General features: G+C 33.7%; 3 protein-coding genes across 4 annotated transcripts in view; 1 reads left to right on the plus strand and 2 right to left on the minus strand.

The window, feature by feature from the left end:
- LOC126705810 (putative inactive methylesterase 20) overlaps positions 1 to 12,631 on the minus strand; it is a 31,918-nt gene extending 19,287 nt beyond the window's left edge. Inside the window, exon 1 of the mRNA XM_050405027.1 lies at positions 11,927 to 12,631. Coding sequence (XP_050260984.1) covers positions 11,927 to 12,335 — 409 coding nt within the window. The 5' untranslated portion in view covers positions 12,336 to 12,631. The remainder of the gene's footprint in view (positions 1 to 11,926) is intronic.
- Positions 1,433 to 7,722, plus strand: LOC126705805 (G-type lectin S-receptor-like serine/threonine-protein kinase At4g27290). Of its 2 annotated transcripts, none has more exons than XM_050405018.1 (7): positions 1,433 to 2,912; positions 3,044 to 3,169; positions 6,155 to 6,312; positions 6,407 to 6,617; positions 6,762 to 6,999; positions 7,082 to 7,255; positions 7,360 to 7,543. In XM_050405018.1, exons 1-7 carry the CDS (start codon positions 1,631 to 1,633, stop codon positions 7,397 to 7,399), a joined length of 2,229 nt encoding a protein of 742 aa, XP_050260975.1. In that variant the 5' UTR covers positions 1,433 to 1,630; the 3' UTR covers positions 7,400 to 7,543. The 2 variants fall into 2 exon arrangements, with proteins under 2 accessions (XP_050260975.1, XP_050260974.1); XM_050405017.1 differs by having other exon boundaries at positions 1,436 to 2,912; positions 7,082 to 7,232; positions 7,360 to 7,722.
- A 1,555-nt stretch (positions 12,632 to 14,186) lies between the features above and the next one.
- On the minus strand, positions 14,187 to 16,140 carry LOC126705809 (methyl jasmonate esterase 1-like). Its single transcript, XM_050405026.1, has 3 exons — positions 15,615 to 16,140; positions 14,770 to 14,901; positions 14,187 to 14,661 (listed from the first exon to the last, which is right to left on the minus strand). The coding sequence occupies exons 1-3, from the start codon at positions 16,062 to 16,064 to the stop codon at positions 14,377 to 14,379; spliced, it is 867 nt and encodes a 288-aa protein (XP_050260983.1). The 5' UTR covers positions 16,065 to 16,140; the 3' UTR covers positions 14,187 to 14,376.
- Between the last annotated feature and the right edge of the window lie 2,257 nt (positions 16,141 to 18,397).

The following is an 18,397-nucleotide window of genomic DNA, read 5'->3' on the forward strand; positions in this document are numbered from 1 at the left end:
ATATTAACGTTCGAAAGATCGTTAAAATAACAATCATTGGATGCATAAATAAATAGAATTAAATAACTAATTATAGATTTTTATCAAATTAATAATAACTTATTATACAATTTATATTTATAAGTTATATCAATTGAATAAAAAAATCAAATAAATAAGAATAGTAACACACTTAAGTTTTGTTTCCATCCCTAGAGTGCAAGTGACGACCAAGACGTGCCATATGATTGGCAAACCAAAAAGTGAAAGGCATAACTTTGAGTCCACTCTTCTTTAGAATTGAATAATCTCCTTGAAATGAAATGCTAGTATAGGAAGGGGGGTTCTCTTGTTCATCAGATAAGCAATGGCATCTTCATGGTCCAAAATGGTTTTTTTTTTTTTTGGTTAAATAATGAAAAGGTTTAGGGATCAAACCACACCAATGATAGCAAGAATAATACTGAATGATTTCTTTAAATGCCTTACAAATGCTTTTCTTCTCAGATTTTTCATTTTCTTCCCTACGCCTTACCGATGCTTTTCTTCTCAATGACAATTTTTTTTTTAATATATACATCTTATATGAAAACGGTGAGTAGATATTGAAACTTATTGGGCAAAATAAAAATGCACAACTGTTCGGTATTTTTAAATGTATATGTGGCATAAATTTATATAGGTACCTAGTGTAATAAGGAGTGGTGAATCTCAGCTTTCAACTCTACGCCTCTACAATCTCAATTTGTTTAGCCATTTTTTTACACTAATAAAGAATGAAACCCTAAGTTTAGAAAAGTAGGTATAAACTATGTGTGTATATATATACATACCCGTGGTTGATGGGATCAGGAATCGTGTTTTCGTGGTGATGGTGATTGGCATTAGCATCAGCATCGGCAACGGCAACAGCAGTCGGAGTTGCATCATTGGGAAGAGGAGGAGGAGGAGGAGTGATTGAGTGCTCCTCCGAATTTTCATTTGAAGGTGTCTTCATTTGGGTAGAATTTATTTTACTGAAATTGAAAATTGAAAACTAAAAACACTATAACAAAATAATTTTTAAATGTGTGAATAGTATCGTGGGACTCATTTTTAATGAAAAAGTTGTTAAAAAGTGAAGTTTGTGGGTCCTGTGACTGAAAAGTTGCTAAAAAGTTGATTAAAAGGGCTGGAAAAGTTGCAATATTAAGTCAACAATCATGGCACAGAGAAAAAAGAAAAAAGAAAAAAGCTAAAACGCGTGAAAGTCTAGACATGGATGCAAAACACAAAAATAATCCTATCCAAACACATACTTAGTAGTGATGAGGAAAGGCATGGTCCACTAGAGGTAGGTATACCGTACGCCCAGAGTTAAATGCGGGAGGAAAAACTTCAGCTAAGCAAACTTTTGTTGAAATGGTCAAGAGACTCTCAAGTCTGATTCACACGAATATGAGGTCTATGGTTAACTAAAGACTTTTTTGGATAAACTGGTTAACTAAAGACTTGGTTGATCTCTTCTAAAGACTTGGTTGACTGTGGGACTTGCTTACAAAACTTCGAATTGATACCCCGAGAATTCCCCGGTTGCACACAACTTAGGTCCTCTCACAGTCGAGAAATAACAATCACATTAGATAATAAAACCCCTTTCATCAATTCAGCTATGGATTTGAATGCCATTATGTTTCAGGGTACCATCTTACTTCTATTCTCTTGGTGCACCAATGCAGCTGATAGCATTACTCAATCCCAGACAATCAGCGAGGGCAGAACTTTGGTGTCAGCAGATGGAAGCTTTGAACTGGGTTTCTTTAGTCCAGGTAGTTCCACCAATCGTTACTTGGGAATATGGTACAAGAATATCCCAGTTAAAACTGTTGTTTGGGTAGCAAACCGACGCAACCCAATCAAAGACTTGTCTGGGGTGTTGATGATAAACAACACTAGCAATCTTGTTCTTCTCAGCCAGAATACTACTAGCATTGTTTGGTACGCAAATTCAACAAAACAAGCTTCGAATCCAATAGTACAGCTTTTAGATTCTGGGAATTTAGTAATAAGAGATGGGAATGATGGAAATTCAGGAAACTATTTGTGGCAAAGCTTTGATTTTCCTACTGATACATTGTTATCCGGAATGAAGCTTGGATGGGACTTAAAATCTGGTCTTGTCCGGACTTTATCAGCATGGAAGAATTGGGATGATCCATCTCCTGGAGACTTTACCTGTAGAATGGAACTTCATGAAAATCCTGAAGCAGTTATGTGGAAAGGCTCAGAGGAGTACTACCGGAGTGGCCCGTGGAATGGCCTTAGATTCAGTGGTGCACCGGAGTTAAGGCCCAACCCCGTTTTCAAGTTCAATTTCGTCTCCAATGAGAACGAGGCATACTATGAGTACCACAACTTAGATAAATCAGTAATCTCAAGAATGGTTATGAACCAAACCAACTATTCCCGTCAACGATTCATATGGATTGAAGCAGATTCAACTTGGAGTCTGTATGCATATGTGCCAAGAGACAATTGTGACAGTTACAACCTTTGTGGTCCCTACGGAAATTGTATCATTGGTGGTTCACCAATCTGTCAGTGTTTAAAAGGATTCCAGCCTAAATCACAACGAACATGGAACCCAATGAACTGGTCTCAAGGATGCGTACGCAGGACACAATTGAGTTGCCAAGGTAAAGATAAAGATGGGTTTCTAAAATTTGGTGGGCTCAAGTTGCCAGATGCTACAAACTCTTGGGTGAGCAAAAATACGAGCCTTGAAGAATGCAGGATCAAATGCTTGAACAATTGTTCATGTATGGCTTATACAAATTCAGATATCAGAGGAGGAGGTAGTGGCTGTGCCATTTGGTATGGAAATCTAATTGATATTAGACAACTTTCAGCTGGTGGGCAGGATCTGTATGTTCGAATGGCTGCTTCAGAGTTAGGTATGTACAAGCTTACTATTGTTGTCTGATTTCTTGTTTCTCTTTGGATTATTTGTTGCCATAGGTTCTCTTTTTTTTTTTTTTTGGCTGAGTTTTGATTGTCTTTGCTTTGGTTGTTCATTCTGACCCAGGAGAGGCCAAAGATGAGCAAAAGACAAGGGTCATAGTGATAGTTATAGTTGCAGTTGCCGCTGCCCTAATTCCTGGGATGCTCTTAATTGCCTATCTCATTTGCAAAAGCGGGAAAAAGTTCAGAGGTAATGTTACTTTCTATGACCTTCAGAAAACATATTGCCATATTGTTAAATTGAGCTTCTTATTACAAATGTATGGAAGAGTTACTAATTTTCCGAACAGCAAAATTATCAAATGTGCGTAGCCATTTGGTCATAATCAAAATGCATTGTAGAGTGAAGAATTTATTATAGATATAACCAAGATTAAGATTTAACCAAGATTTTCTTTAAACTTGACCGTGTAGTTTCTATATCACTTGCCAACCCCGACTCGAGTTAGAAACATAAATATAATTTCATCAAAATTACGGATTCCTTGTTTTTAATTAAATACTTGCTTATAACCCGCAGTTAGGATTTGTAATGTTTTCACTAACATTATTTTACATTCTTGAATGGTTATTTTAAATGGGTTAAAAATAAGTCGAGTTGGGTTGGACTGGGTTGGCTTGTATTTTTTCATATGAATTTTTTTATAAGTTTTAAAACGTGTATTTTCCACTTGGCAAGCCATGTATTTTCCACTTGAATTCACCACTTATATCAAAAAAGAGCTTAGCTTAACAAATTGATACTTTGTTTAATAATTTTTAAAAAAATTATACAAATTCCAACATTATTGACCAAAATAAAATAGCACAAACACAGATGAGTCTAGTCTATTACACAGTATCAACATTCTAAAATAGAGAATAAAATTACAAATGCCCTATTGAATAACTAATTTGACAAAGAATAAAAAGATATAAGAAATTTACAATCTTGAAAACTAATTTTATAATTAGATATCTTGAAAATAAATCTAATAGTTATGTTTAATTTTAGATGCAAAGTGATTGATATTCCGTTTCAATTTGGGAATATGCATCAAAATTTGATTGTTTACTTATTTATACGTGATCTTTTTTATGAATATAATGTTATTATTAAGCAACACACACTCCAGGAAACATCATTTTTTTTTTTTTTTTAAATTTTGAAAAGTCATTTATTTTGGCTATGAGCTTGTAACAAAATAGGCCTAAGAGTACGTTTGGATTGGGCTGAAAACCCAGCGCGTCTGGGTCTGGTGTTTTTCTTCTTTTTTTTTTTTTTTTTCTTTTTTCTTTGCACGCGTTTGTGAGACTTACTGCTACTGTTCATGCATTGTTCATGAACAGTAGCCGCAAAGTTTGACTTTTCTCCCTTTTTTTTAGCCAATCAATGCACACTGTGCATTGTTCACGAACCCACAAATTTCACTTTTCAGCAACTTTTTCATTAAAAATGGGTCTCACGGTACTATTCACACATTTAAAAATTATTTTGCTACAGTGTTTTTTAGTTTTCAGTTTTCAGTTTTCAGCTGTATCCAAACGGACCCTAAGCATCCATAGTTTATGCTAGTTTTATTATAGATATAACCAAGATTAAGATTTAACCAAGATTTTCTTTAAACTTGACTGTGTAGTTTCTATATCACTTGCCAACCCCGACTCGAGTTAGAAACATAAATATAATTTCATCAAAATTATGAATTTCTTGTTTTTAATTAAATACTTGCCTATAACCCACACAATATGCAGTTAGGATTTGTAATGTTTTCACTAACATTATTTTACATTCTTGACATTATATCTATATTTAGTCGCAAAACGGAGAGTCGGTTCGGGTTCAAGTCTAAAATGGTTATTTTAAATGGGTTAAAAACAAGTCGAGTTGGGTTGGTATAATAGTTAAAAACAAGTCTAATAGTTATGTTTAATTTTAGATGCAAAGTGATTGATATTCCGTTTCAATTTGGGAATATGCATCAAAATTTGATTGTTTACTTATTTATACATTATCTTTTTTATAAATATAATGTTATTGTTAAGCAACACACACTTTAGGAAACATCATTTTTTTTAAAAAAATTTGAAAAGCCATTTATTTTGGCTATGAACTTGTAACAAAATAGGCCTAAGCATCCATAGTTTATGCTAGTTTTATTGATATACTTCAGGTTCACTTTTTTTCACACTTATGAATGCTTCTCATACATGCCTATAATTTCAAATATATGTTTTTAACTCTACTGTAATCAAATTATCTTGACATATACTTTATCATTTGATATCTAAGAATATTTACTTGTAGCGTTATTCAAGTGAGAAGAATACCTCAATTATTAATCTTTCAATTCACTTGCATGTAACTAGATAAAGGTTTCAATTGTTTTCTTAAGGCCACTGTATTTGAATAGAGTTATACACATACACACATATATAGAGAGAGAATTATCCAAAAAATGTTAAACAAATTGATTTTTAAAAATAATAATAATCACGTGGCACTAACATTATATTTGTCAATTGTGTTTGAGTTGTGCATTGTAAAGCCCAAAATAAACAAGCAAATCAACCATGTCTTAATTTTATTATTATTATTATCCAATTTAAAAAAAAAAAAAATTGGTCGGGTCACAAGTCTACCCGTTTTTACTCCGGGTCAAAAAATTCTAGTTCAAGTCTAGTATTTTCCTTAGGTTCGGTCGGGTTGTCAGGTCCAACCCATTTTGCCACATCTAATAGAATTTGAACCACGTACATGGAAGAATTGGACAATACCATTTTGAAATGTACAGGTTTGGTTGTGACTTGTGAGTCAAAAGATTACATTATCATATCAAGAGCATGGATTGGAACGGACCTGGTATGGGTTGAAACCATGGTCTTATTTGCAATATATTTGCAAATAATATACGATTTTATTAGAATTGTTAATAGAATTAGCCCCTCCTTAGCTTTGCCATTGACCATTGCCACAATAAGTTGAGCAATGTCATTGAATTAGTAAAATCATGCTTTTCATATTATTGTTAAATTTCTAGGTTATGGTTATGGCTTATGGGCCTTATGGCTTGGTTAATTGGCTCCCAATCAAGTTATGATTTGGCTTGATTAATATGCATTTAGTCCAAATGATTTATAGCTGTCCTATTTATTTATTTATTGGATGATATAAATCATATTTTACTTTAATCAGAGAAAATGGAGAACAACATGATCATAGATCGGAGCATTAAACGCCAAAGAAAAGATTTGGAGCTCCCATTCTTTGACCTGTCTACAATCAAAAAGGCCACAGACAATTTTTCAAGCAACAACAAGCTTGGGGAAGGTGGTTTTGGACCTGTATACAAGGTAACTTACAGTGTTCTAGTTTAAGGACCTCAAGCAAAAATACCTCTTATTATATTCAATATATGGTAACCTTCCTACAAATGTGAATTTTTAGGGTACACTAATAGATGGACACGAGATTGCTGTAAAGAGACTTTCACAAAGTTCTAGACAAGGATTGAATGAGTTCATAAATGAAGTAGAATTGATTGCCAAACTTCAGCATCAAAATCTTGTTAGGCTTCTTGGTTGTTGCATTCAAGGAGAGGAGACAATGCTAATCTATGAATATATGGCCAACAAAAGCTTGGACTCCTTCATTTTTGGTTTGAATCCCTCAAAACATAATTATTATTTTAGTTAGATAAGTAATTTTGTTATGAATTTTCCAAAGAATATACAACTTGGTACTTTTAATTTGTTTTCTAGTTCAGGGTGACTCTTGATAACATAAATGTGAAACTTGTCAGATCAAGCAAAAGGCAAAATTCTACCTTGGTCTAAGCGGTTCCACATTATTAATGGCATTGCTCGGGGGCTTCTCTATCTTCATGAAGATTCCAGACTAAGGATTATACACAGAGATCTTAAACCAAGTAATGTATTACTTGATAGTGAGATGAACCCAAAAATATCAGATTTTGGCTTGGCTAGAATATTTGAAAGAAATCAAATTGAAGGAAATACAAATAGAGTGGTTGGAACTTAGTAAGTATCAATTTAAAATACTTTAAATAGAGTCTCTATTTATTACTAATTGACATGTTTTATTCATAATGATGTTTTGCAGCGGTTACATGGCACCTGAGTATGCCATTGATGGACTTTTCTCAGTAAAATCCGATGTCTTTAGCTTCGGAATTTTATTACTAGAGATAGTAAGTGGAAAGAAGAATCGAGGGTTTTACCATCCAAACCATAGTCTTAATCTCACTGGACATGTGAGGATCCAAAAACTTTACATGTAAATTTTACATATAATGCTTTCTAAAATAATATATATATATTTATATATATATATATTTCATATAATGAACTGATTATTGACAGAAGGTTGCGATTTTTTAGGCATGGAAATTATGGAGAGAAGGCAAGCCTTTGGAACTAATTGATATGTGCTCAGACAACTCTTGCACTCTACCAGAGATGTTGCGTTGCATCCATGTTAGTCTCTTATGTGTGCAACAACTTCCGAAGGATAGGCCCAACATGTCATCTGTGGTTATGATGTTAGGCAGTGAGAGTTTACTACCTGAACCTAAAGAACCTAGTTTTCTTATAGGAAAAAATTCACTTGATGTGGATTCCTCATTGAGCAAACATCAATCGTCTTCAACAAATGAAATATCTATTACACAACTAGAGGCACGATAGAGGATTATTCTATCATATGTACCATACTGCATATCCTATAATCAATATCGTTTGTTATACATTTAGTAACTTATTATACTAGAATTCCAATACTTGAGTTTGTTGTTTGACACTTGGAATTTGAGATTCATTTTCATAAGTTAAGCATTTTGATTTCTTCTTAAATAGTGTTGGGTTCAAGGCTGACCCTATTGGAACATATCAATTACCCAAATTGTTTATACAAAGATGGAATTAAGGTACAACCACATCGCAAATCTTGAGTTTAATGTAGCAGAAACTAAATTTGACACATGCAATATGGTCATGATAGGGAAAATGGGTGGTTTAAAGGCATCCACCAAATTTAAAGAATCCACTAACAAAGATTAAGGTTACAAGTACAAGGAATATATCTGATCCCAAAGTATCTACCTATAATAGAACCTATTGAGCTATCTAAGCATAGCTCCAACCTAGTTGGACTACTCTTTTTAGTGAACTTCTTCACTGTGCACAAATATTCAATTCTTAATTGACTTCATAATCAACCTTCTTGATTGAAGAAGTTGTAGGTGCAAATTTCTTCACAAAAAACACACTCTAACAGTAAACCAGAGGTAGTTTGATATAAAAACCTAAGGCGCACAAGGTTGCAGAAACTTCTCCAAGTATTCGTGTGTTCTCTTTATGATAACAACTCTAAAAATATTCTTATATTCCCTTGGGAAGTGTAGTTCATGAATCCTAAGTGGACTAGGTCATTATGGTTTGAAACTGAAAATTTTGTTTTAGTTTTCCCATTGCTCGATCGGTTGAGTGGAGTTAAGCTAGGAGTCAAGTTTGATTAAAGCTTGATCAATCGTGAGGAGTCTAGCTAGGAGTCAAGACAACAAAACTCCTATGATCTCGAGCAATTTTCTTACGCCTTCAAAATCATTCTTTAACACTAATATAAACACTAAAAACTAAAGACTCAATTAAATCAGAATTACCATTGAGTTTTATGAGTTTTGCTGATTTTTGTTTGAGAAAGAAAGGAAGAAGAAGGAGAAAAGGGAGTTGTGTGATCCAAATGTTTTTTTTTTCTTCATGAGATTGAGAGTTGAGGGTGTTTGGAGAAGGAATGAGAGAGTGAGATAGGAGAGGGAGAATAAAGAGGAGAAGAAGAGAAATGATTTGTAACCATTGAGGAAATGAAGAGGTGGGGGAAGAGATTGCAAACAACTAAATGGTCATCAACCCTTGGGACTTTAGGAAAGTCATATACATGGCCTCCATCCAATCACTTATCTTCTTATTATCCACCTTCATCCTCTCTATTTTCTTCTTCTGCTCATATTCAGCCTTGTCATGCTCATCTCATTTAGTGTCCTCATAGTTATCTTCCAAATCTTCATCTCAAACAACATTTTTCTTTCCTTTTCCCTTTTCCAACTTGGATAACCTATTCATGATGCTCCTCAACATCCCTTCCATATGGGCATCATGATTACCTCTACTTTCTTCTTCGGCCATTTCTTGGATGATGTCTTGACTAGTAGTAGGAACTTAAACAACGGAAACTTTTCTCAAACTACTTGACTTGGGTGAACAAACCCACCTAAGATTGAGGATGTGTTCACGAGATGTTTGTGGTGCTATATTGTCTGAGATGAGGACACACTTAATTAATCACATTCGTCCATAATTCATTTTTACCATAAAGGGGACTCTTAAGCCATGGCATTGAGCTAAAACACTTCTCTCTAAGACTTTTGAAAAAAGTGGCAAGATGCTTAAAAAGTTGAGCCTTTAAGAGAAGTGAATATTCTAAGCTAACCCATGGCCTATGATTTACTTGTTACTAAGGCCCAAGTTTTGAAAGATTGAAAGGTTTTGAAACAACTTATGGGCCTAGGTCTAAAATAAATCATGGCATCACTTGTTATTTTGATTGCCCCATTTGGAGATTCAAAAGTTTAACACAAATTTTTTGGATTTTTTTTTTTTGGAAGGGAAATACTTTTATTATTATATGTTTAGTTATTATTATTCACAAGATGCAAAAAAAAAAAAAAAAAAAAAAAATGCAAGAAAAACATGACCCGAAGTGATGCAAAGGGGCGATCCACAAGGCAATGTAATGGGCTTTAACCCATCCTTCACAGTGTGAAGACTCTTCCAAAATTCAAGTCCCATATGTTATTTTAATGTGGAGCTCTTGATCCTTAGAGCTTGAGGTCACCTAGCTCAGTCAAAGGTTTCTGTTGAATGTGTTATATATAACCTTTCATAGGCCTTAGGTCACCTTAGAAAGAAGAAATGACTCGAATCCTTAGAGGAAAACCATTAAATTCGCACATCTTGATACTGTCAAAGAGATGAGATCACCTAGAAATACGTATGCGCATTCAAGCTCAAAAGTAGCCTATATCTTGCTCTTCTCTTTCCCATGGATGATACAGGTGCTAGCAATGACATAGGTAAAAATATAGTTTATAATGATGATTACAACTCTGAGAAAAACATTCAACAAAAATAATATAGAACTTGCTTTGAATGATTGAATATTCATCATTGTGTATGCTTGCGATGTTACAATAGTAGAAATGTTTGGAAACATCATGTTGTTCTTTGTGTTGTGTTCCTTAGTTGGATTGTTCTTTGTGTTGACCACCAAAAGTACCAAATTACCAATATATAAACAAATGGCAAACTCCAAATTCCAAATTTATATGTTTTGGACACCATAAATATACATAACAATCCAACTAAGGAACACAACACAAAGAACAACATGATGTTTCCAAACATTTCTACTATTGTAATGAGACTGAACATCCACCTGAAAGTCGGTTTTCCATAGTAGAGCTAAACCTCCTCCATTGTTAACCCGTGGAACTACAAAATTATTTGAAAACTGTGTTTTTCTGCCAATTCTCTCAATAGTAGACTTCTCACATTTTGTCTGCATCAAGAAAACCATTTTGGGATCTTTGTTGCCAACCAGAGCAACCAGTTCATCTTCTGTTTGTGGGTTCCCAAGCCCACGACAGTTCCAACTAAGGCAACTCATTGGACTGGGTGGGACTGGGAACCAGTCTCCACCTGAATATTTTCCTTGGAATGCTTACCTTCAGCCAACAACCTCTGTCTTTTACCCCCCTGAACTTCTGCAGGATTCAATATAGAGCGTTTTACCAGTACACTTTCATTTGACATCCCCTCATTACTAGGCACAATATTACGGGCAAGCTTCTTAAAAGTTTTGAGAGAAGCAGATTGAGAAAAAGGACTTTGCTGGTTTGTGCAATCTCCCAAGGGAGCCTTTACGTGAGCCCCTTTTGCATGGCTATTATTAAAGTCCACCAACCCACTAATACAAGAGAGTTGATTACTAACAACTATGAATTTCCTATTATGAAATTTAGACAAGTAAATAATAATATAATGAAACGTAAATATGGTATAGTAAATTGTATAGCTCTGTTTGGGTCTATATATAATTATATGACCAATTTTCTTGAGGTAGATTTTTTTATTTATTTAGAATCTTAGATGATGGGTAGGTTGAGATGATGGTAAAACCAGGAAGCCAAAATGGTTTTTTGACTGTCCTAAACATTTGGGATAGCACTATCTTTAATGAGAGCTCATCTTTGGGCCTAAACATTTCACAGCATCTCAAGTCATAGTTTAAGGCTGGGTTTGGATAGCGTTGCGTTTCTGCGTTTCTGCGTTTTCCTTTTTTTTTTTTTCACGCGTTTTTCCCACAAGCGGCTACTGTTCATGCAACAGTAGCCGCAACTTTTGACTGGTCAGCTATGAACAGTGCACGGATGCACTGTTCATGGACCCACAAATTTCATTCTTTATCAATTTTTTCATTAAAAATGGGTCCCACAGCACTTTTCACACGTTTAAAAATTATTTTGCTACAGTGTTTTCAGTTTTCAGTTTTCAGTTTCAGCAAAATAAGTTCTATCCAAACACACCCTAAATGTTAACTTGGGCTTGAATCTCAATGGTATAAAAGCTCATGGTTTTTTTTTTTGGATAAGAAAAAGCTCATGAATTTTGCTGGAGAGAGATTCAAATTGCAAGGGTAAAAGGGTTACAACCAGCATTTACATACTAGTTACATCTACTAAACCTAATTAATATTGTACTTTACCATCAAAATGAAAAGAAAAAAAAAAGAAGTGCATTAAGACAGTGAATAACATTTGATTGAGGGTGGAAATGTTGGGGGTTGGCCCAAGCATTAAGGCAGTGACAAAAACAGCAACAGAGATCTTACTTGGAAAATATTCCATGGCTTGAGAAATTGCCATGCCACCAAGGCTATGACTAACAAGGATTACTCTTTCATGAGAAGGAAGAGCTTCCATGAAGTCCCTCAAGGGCTTGAAATAGTCAAAACTTGATTGGAGATCATTTGCCTGCAATGGATTGATCCCAGAAGTAGCTAAGTCTAGTGCAGTGACATTGTGACCAGAAGATTTTAGTAGTGTCACAAGCTTGTACCAGGACCAAGCTCCAAGGCATGAACCATGAATTAGCACAAAGTGCTTGCCAGTTCTTGGTGGCTCCTTAGCAGTCTCAATTCCAAGAGATGAAAGAATGATAAAAAAAGAAATTAACATGAAATGCTTCTTGCTCAGCTCCATATTATGTTTTGTTCTTCCTAAGGACACACAAATTGTCATGGGTTTTATGTAGTTATAAATTGGTAGGTTTTGATGATGAGCACCTTTCCTAAGGACTCAACATAAACTATGCAATTTGACCATATAATTTTTTTTCCCTTTGTTTGAATTTGACTTTGAGATCTCTGATAAGGCTTTATGAAAATCTTGTCACAAAGAACACCAAGCTGATCACTTGTCAAACATGTTAACAAGCACAAATGATTAAATAGTTTTGATTTCTTTGTGTGGTTCTCCAGTATAGAAATTATCATCATTGTATAAAGGGTAGGTTTTGACAATGATTATTCTAATGGGCTCTTCTAGCAAAGAAAGAAAGAAAGAAATTAAAAAAAAAAAAGGAAAAGAAAAAAAGAAGCCCATTCTAATAGGCTCACGTTTTCTCAATAAAATAAAAATATCATGCAAATTAAAACTTTGACTTTTAGAAAATATTTTGAAAGTCATAGCAAGCAAGTGCGGCTTCTGGAATCTGTTTATTTATTTTTGATGTGAAATACTACTAAACTTTATTAATCAGAAGAATTGACAAATACATCTTGGTTGAGAGCTTGTTCAAGGAAACAAGGAGTCTCTTCAACCCAAACAGACAAATTTGCAATGCCTAAAGCATGTCTTGCAAGTAAATGGGCTGGCCTATTAGCATTACAACCAACATGGGCAAAGTCTACACAGTGAAAGCTATGGGCAGCAGCTATAGAACTATAGAACAGAGCAGCAACAGATAAAGGAGGAGGAGATAAGTCCCTTAAGGCATTAAGCAGTGACAAAGAATCACTCTCAAGCGTGAAGTCCTGTATAGACATATCCTTGAATGGGCAGAAGATGACAACATTTTGTAACTTTAATTGACATTTTTCAGGTATAAAACCACCCCTCCTTCACTTATATATATAAAAGAAAGATATTAGACATACTATAATTTTTACCGTATTCATGGTCATGTTTGTTTGTAAGATTATATATATTTTTTCTTTTTATATTACATATTTGGAATTGAGTTTGATGCTAAAAGAAAATATATTATTTTTATTAATAAAACATGCACGATGTTGTGAAGAGCAAGAATCTAGCTAAATAATTATTTTTGTATTATGTATGTCATTCAACAATATTATACTACAGTTTCAATGAATTTACCATGATTTATAATTTATATTTTGTCATTATTTTTTGGAGGAAAAAAAATGACGTGATATTGTATTTACAAATGTAACGATAATTTGAGAAAAATAAATAATTACTATAAGATTTTTAAGAATAAACCAAACATAACAATTTCATATTCCTATGAATCTTATTAAATTCCTAATCAAACCAAACATAGGAACAATTAGATTATCAAGCATCCAAATTACTAGGCATCACTTTTCAAGAATTTGAATTGGATGCCGGTGGTAACATAGATTACCGTAACATGTTGATATAATTATTGGTCCAATTAGAATTGATACTATCCCTATATTGGAGCTTGTATATGTTTGAAGGCTTTTATTATTGTCCAATTTTACTTTGGGAATGGAAATTGTTTAGGTTTGGAGCAATGAAAAGTATGAGAGTGTGGAGCACAGGGTGATAGTGAACTCAGAGAGGGAATAGTTCTCTATTCCATTTTTAAGCCCTTGGAAGAGCTGACAAATGAGCAAAATCCTACTAAATATGAGCATACAACTGGGTTGAGTTTATAAATATTAGAATGCGAAGTAATTTTCAAAAACTAAATGTTGACAGCTTGCAAATTAATCATTTCAAGATATCAGAGTAAGCTTGTTGGAGGTAGTATTATCTATTGGGACCAATAACCTTTAGAATTCGATAGTACTTTGTACACACAAATAGGCAATTCTATGATTAAACACGATTCAATCAATTTTCCTTATATTGTAGAAGGTTAGAGATACAAATTTTATTATTATTAAAACATTATCATTTTCATAGAGAGCCTTGTGCCATAATACCAATGGCTTATAAATTATAATTCTCTCTCTCTCTGATTATAATACATTGCTAGTGAATCAATGTCCCATGCATTGAAAGTGGATTAAGAATGTTTCTCAGCAATGCCTTGGAGACGAGACCAAAGCTCTCTTGTCTTAGACATCATGACCATGTGATCTGATCCTTTGATCTCCACCACATCATTGGGTGGATTTCTCTCAATCATCCACAATTGAAAATCTCTCTTTATCACCTTATCTTTTTCAACTATGATGTAAACCCTTTTAACTGACCCATACTTCTTAGTAGACAGCATTAGCTGCTTTGACAGGTCTTTGTCACTAAACAAACGTAATGGTCTCAACAACAAGGTAGCCAGTGTCAAATCCTACAACAAATTGCAACATAAAATGTTAGAGCACTTGTTTAAACATGATCAGAAGGTTGACATGTTAGTTTCAAAAAGAAGTTTTGGAAAAGAAAATGCATTTCTTACCTCAATTGGACTAAGCGGGAACAATTTTGATGCCGAGTACAAGGGCCCAAAGATGAAAGTAGTTGGAGGTTTGTTTGGGCCTTGGTCATATGTAAAGTGATTGTCAAGCTGAGGGCCTTGTTGGTTCAGTCTCTGTAATAATAACATAAATCAGTGTCAAAAGGCTCAAAACTCAAAGAGTGGGGTTGGTGTTACAGGAGTGTAGTGAAAACTTATTTCTAAGGATCACATATCTGATATCACCAATTTAATAGAGGTTTGTTTTTTTCTTTTTTAAAGAAGAAAATTCAATAGAGTATTCAAAAAATTTAATAGAGTTGATCACTAACAACTATGAATTTCTAATCATGAAATTTGTATAGGTAAATAGTGTTTATTTTATTTTTTATTTTTTTATTATTTTATTATTTTTTTTTTTAAGAATCGGACAAGTAAATATTAGTAATTAGCCAATTTCATAGAAATATATATAATAATTATATATGATGAGATATTTTCTTAAGGGTAGGTTTAGATTTTATTTTTATTTTATTTTTTATGATGGGCAGGTCGAGATTATAGTAAAGCCAGGAGCCTAGAACAATATCCTAAAATATTTTTTGGCCCAGCTATAGCTTCCACAAGAGCTCATATTTGGGCATGGACATTGCACAACAGTTCAAATCTTGTGGTTAATATGCCAACTTGGGTCTGAATCTCAATGGTATTTTAAAGGGTAATGAATTTTGTTGGAGAGAAATTGCAAGTGTAATAGGGTTACACTTACTTCTATTTGATCTGATTATATTATATTGAACTTTATCGTTAAAAAAAAAAATCATTTGAAAAAAAGTTGCAAGGAGTACCATTTGATTGAGGGTAGAATAGTTGAGGGTCAGCCCAGGCATGAAGGCAGTGGCAAAAACAGCTACAGAAATCTTACTTGGAAAATATTCCATGGCTTGAGAAATTGCATACCCACCATAGCTATGACCAACAAGGATTACTCTTTCATGAAAAGGAAGAGCTTCCATGAAGTCCCTCAAAGGCTTGAAATAGTCAGAACTTGATTGGAGATCATTTGCCTGCAGTGGGTTGATTCCAGAAGCGCCTAAGTCTAGTGCAGTGACATTGTGCCCTGAAGATTTTAGCAGTGTCTCAAGCTTGTACCAAGACCAAGCTCCAAGGCATGCTCCATGAATTAGCACAAAGTGCTTGCCAGTTCTTGGTGGCTCCTCCTTAGTAGACTCAATTCCAAGAGATGAAAGCATGATAAAGATAGAAATTAGCATGAAATACTTCTTGCTCAGCTCCATATTATGTTTTGCTCTTCCTATGGACACAAATTGTCATGGCTTTTATGTAGTAGTTATAAAGAGGTAGGTTTTGATCATGATTCATGAACTTTCCAGTGGGCTAGTTTTCCCTCTATATAAAAATGCAATTTGACCATATAACAAGGGCGGCTCCAAGACCAAACCCAGGGGGTTCAAATGAACCCCTGACCTGGTCCAAAAAAAAAAAAAAATTTTATATATAAATTTTTTTTTGACTCAAACAATAAAAATTTGAACACCCTAACTTTAAGTTTTTTTGTTAAATCCAATTGAAATAAGCTTGAACATCATCCTTAGTTTTTCTCTATTTCTGATTTGTATTTATTTTTTCTTAGTTTTTCTCTATGTCCGATCAAGTATTTTGATTAGTGCTCTACACATTTTCAAGTCCAAGAAATCTTTTACTATTTACTCCAATTCCAAGAGAGTGACATTGAATATTCTTTGACAAGTTCAAATGATCATTGAATATTCTTTAATTTCTTTGTGTAGTTTTCCCGTACACAGATCATCATTGATTGATAAATGGGTAGGTTTTGACAATGATCACCGATTCTATATTTTAATGGGCTCACGTTTTCTCAATAAAAAATGTATGCAAATTTGAACTTTGATATTTGAGAACAGATTTTGAAAGTCATAGCATGCAAGTGGGGCTACTTGAATTCGATCAAACATTGAACAGTTAGAAGATGCCAAGAGAGTCTGTAACTCAATTACATTAATTTATCCCGTACACAGATCATCATTGATTGATAAATGGGTAGGTTTTGACAATGATCACCGATTCTATATTTTAATGGGCTCACGTTTTCTCAATAAAAAATGTATGCAAATTTGAACTTTGATATTTGAGAACAGATTTTGAAAGTCATAGCATGCAAGTGGGGCTACTTGAATTCGATCAAACATTGAACAGTTAGAAGATGCCAAGAGAGTCTGTAACTCAATTACATTAATTAATCCATTTTTTAAGGAGAAATAGGGTTCAAAAAAATTTCAGAAGCGCCTAAGTCTAGTGCAGTGACATTGTGCCCTGAAGATTTTAGCAGTGTCTCAAGCTTGTACCAAGACCAAGCTCCAAGGCATGCTCCATGAATTAGCACAAAGTGCTTGCCAGTTCTTGGTGGCTCCTCCTTAGTAGACTCAATTCCAAGAGATGAAAGAATGATAAAGAAAGAAATTAGCATGAAATACTTCTTGCTCAGCTCCATATTATGTTTTGCTCTTCCTATGGACATAAATTGTCATGGGTTTTATGTAGTTATAAAGAGGTAGGTTTTGATCATGACTAATCAACTTTCCAATGGGCTAGTTTTTCCTCCATATATACATGCAATTTAACCATATAATTTTCTTTTCCCTTTGTTTGAATTTGACTTTGAGATCTTTGATAAGAATTTTGAAAAACTTGTCACAAAACAACCAGTGGCAGTGCCACCTTATGGTCAGGGTGGTCCTAGGACCACCCTGTCCTTAAAAAAAAAAAAAAATTTATATATAAAAATTTAAAATTTTATATTTATTTTCCTTTCAAAAAATTTTCAGGACCACCCTGAATTTTTTTTATGTCAATAAAATTAAATTTAAGTCCATAATTTGAGCAATTTAATAATATATTGGGGTCTTTCAAGCAAAAAGGAAAAACTCAAAAAAAAAAAAAAACTAAAATCTGAAAAAAAAAAAATATAAAAAAACTACTATAGGCTGGGCAATGGTTTGATTCCTTCGACTAAGCACACTACCCAATACAACACAATTTTCAACCTTCTATTATTTTTTATTACAGTATTATTTTTTCTCATCAGACATATATTACTTACTTCTTATTTTTTATTATTTTTTCTTATTTATTCTTAACCACAAACGTTTTCTGTCTCCTCCATTTTTACATTTCATACTTTTAAATTTTATCACATCTTCATCTACACTTTTACATTTACGTTTTGTCTTCTTCCTTATTCGTAATTTCTGTATCTTCTACTAGTACCAGTGTGGCAGTGCCTTTTCTCAAGTTTTGAGTCTCAAATTTCTCAATACGATTTTTTTTTAGTTGTACAGGTACCTTTGTTCATTTCGTTTCTTTTCATTTTTTTTTTTTTTTTCCTTTTGAGGTTTTTTGGTTTACAGAATGCAAATTATTTGTTTTCATTTTAAGAACAATTTTTTTTTAAGCACAAACTTCATGCTAGCCGAATCTTGAATTTTGGCCGGTATTTACTGAAATACCCTGAAACACCTGAAATAGACTGGAATGACCCGAAATTTTTTCCGAAGTGGATTATGGTGGGTTACTGTTCTAGTTTGTTTAT

This window comes from Quercus robur, chromosome 11 (genome assembly GCF_932294415.1).
Source record: "Quercus robur chromosome 11, dhQueRobu3.1, whole genome shotgun sequence".
Classification (NCBI taxonomy): domain Eukaryota; kingdom Viridiplantae; phylum Streptophyta; class Magnoliopsida; order Fagales; family Fagaceae; genus Quercus; species Quercus robur.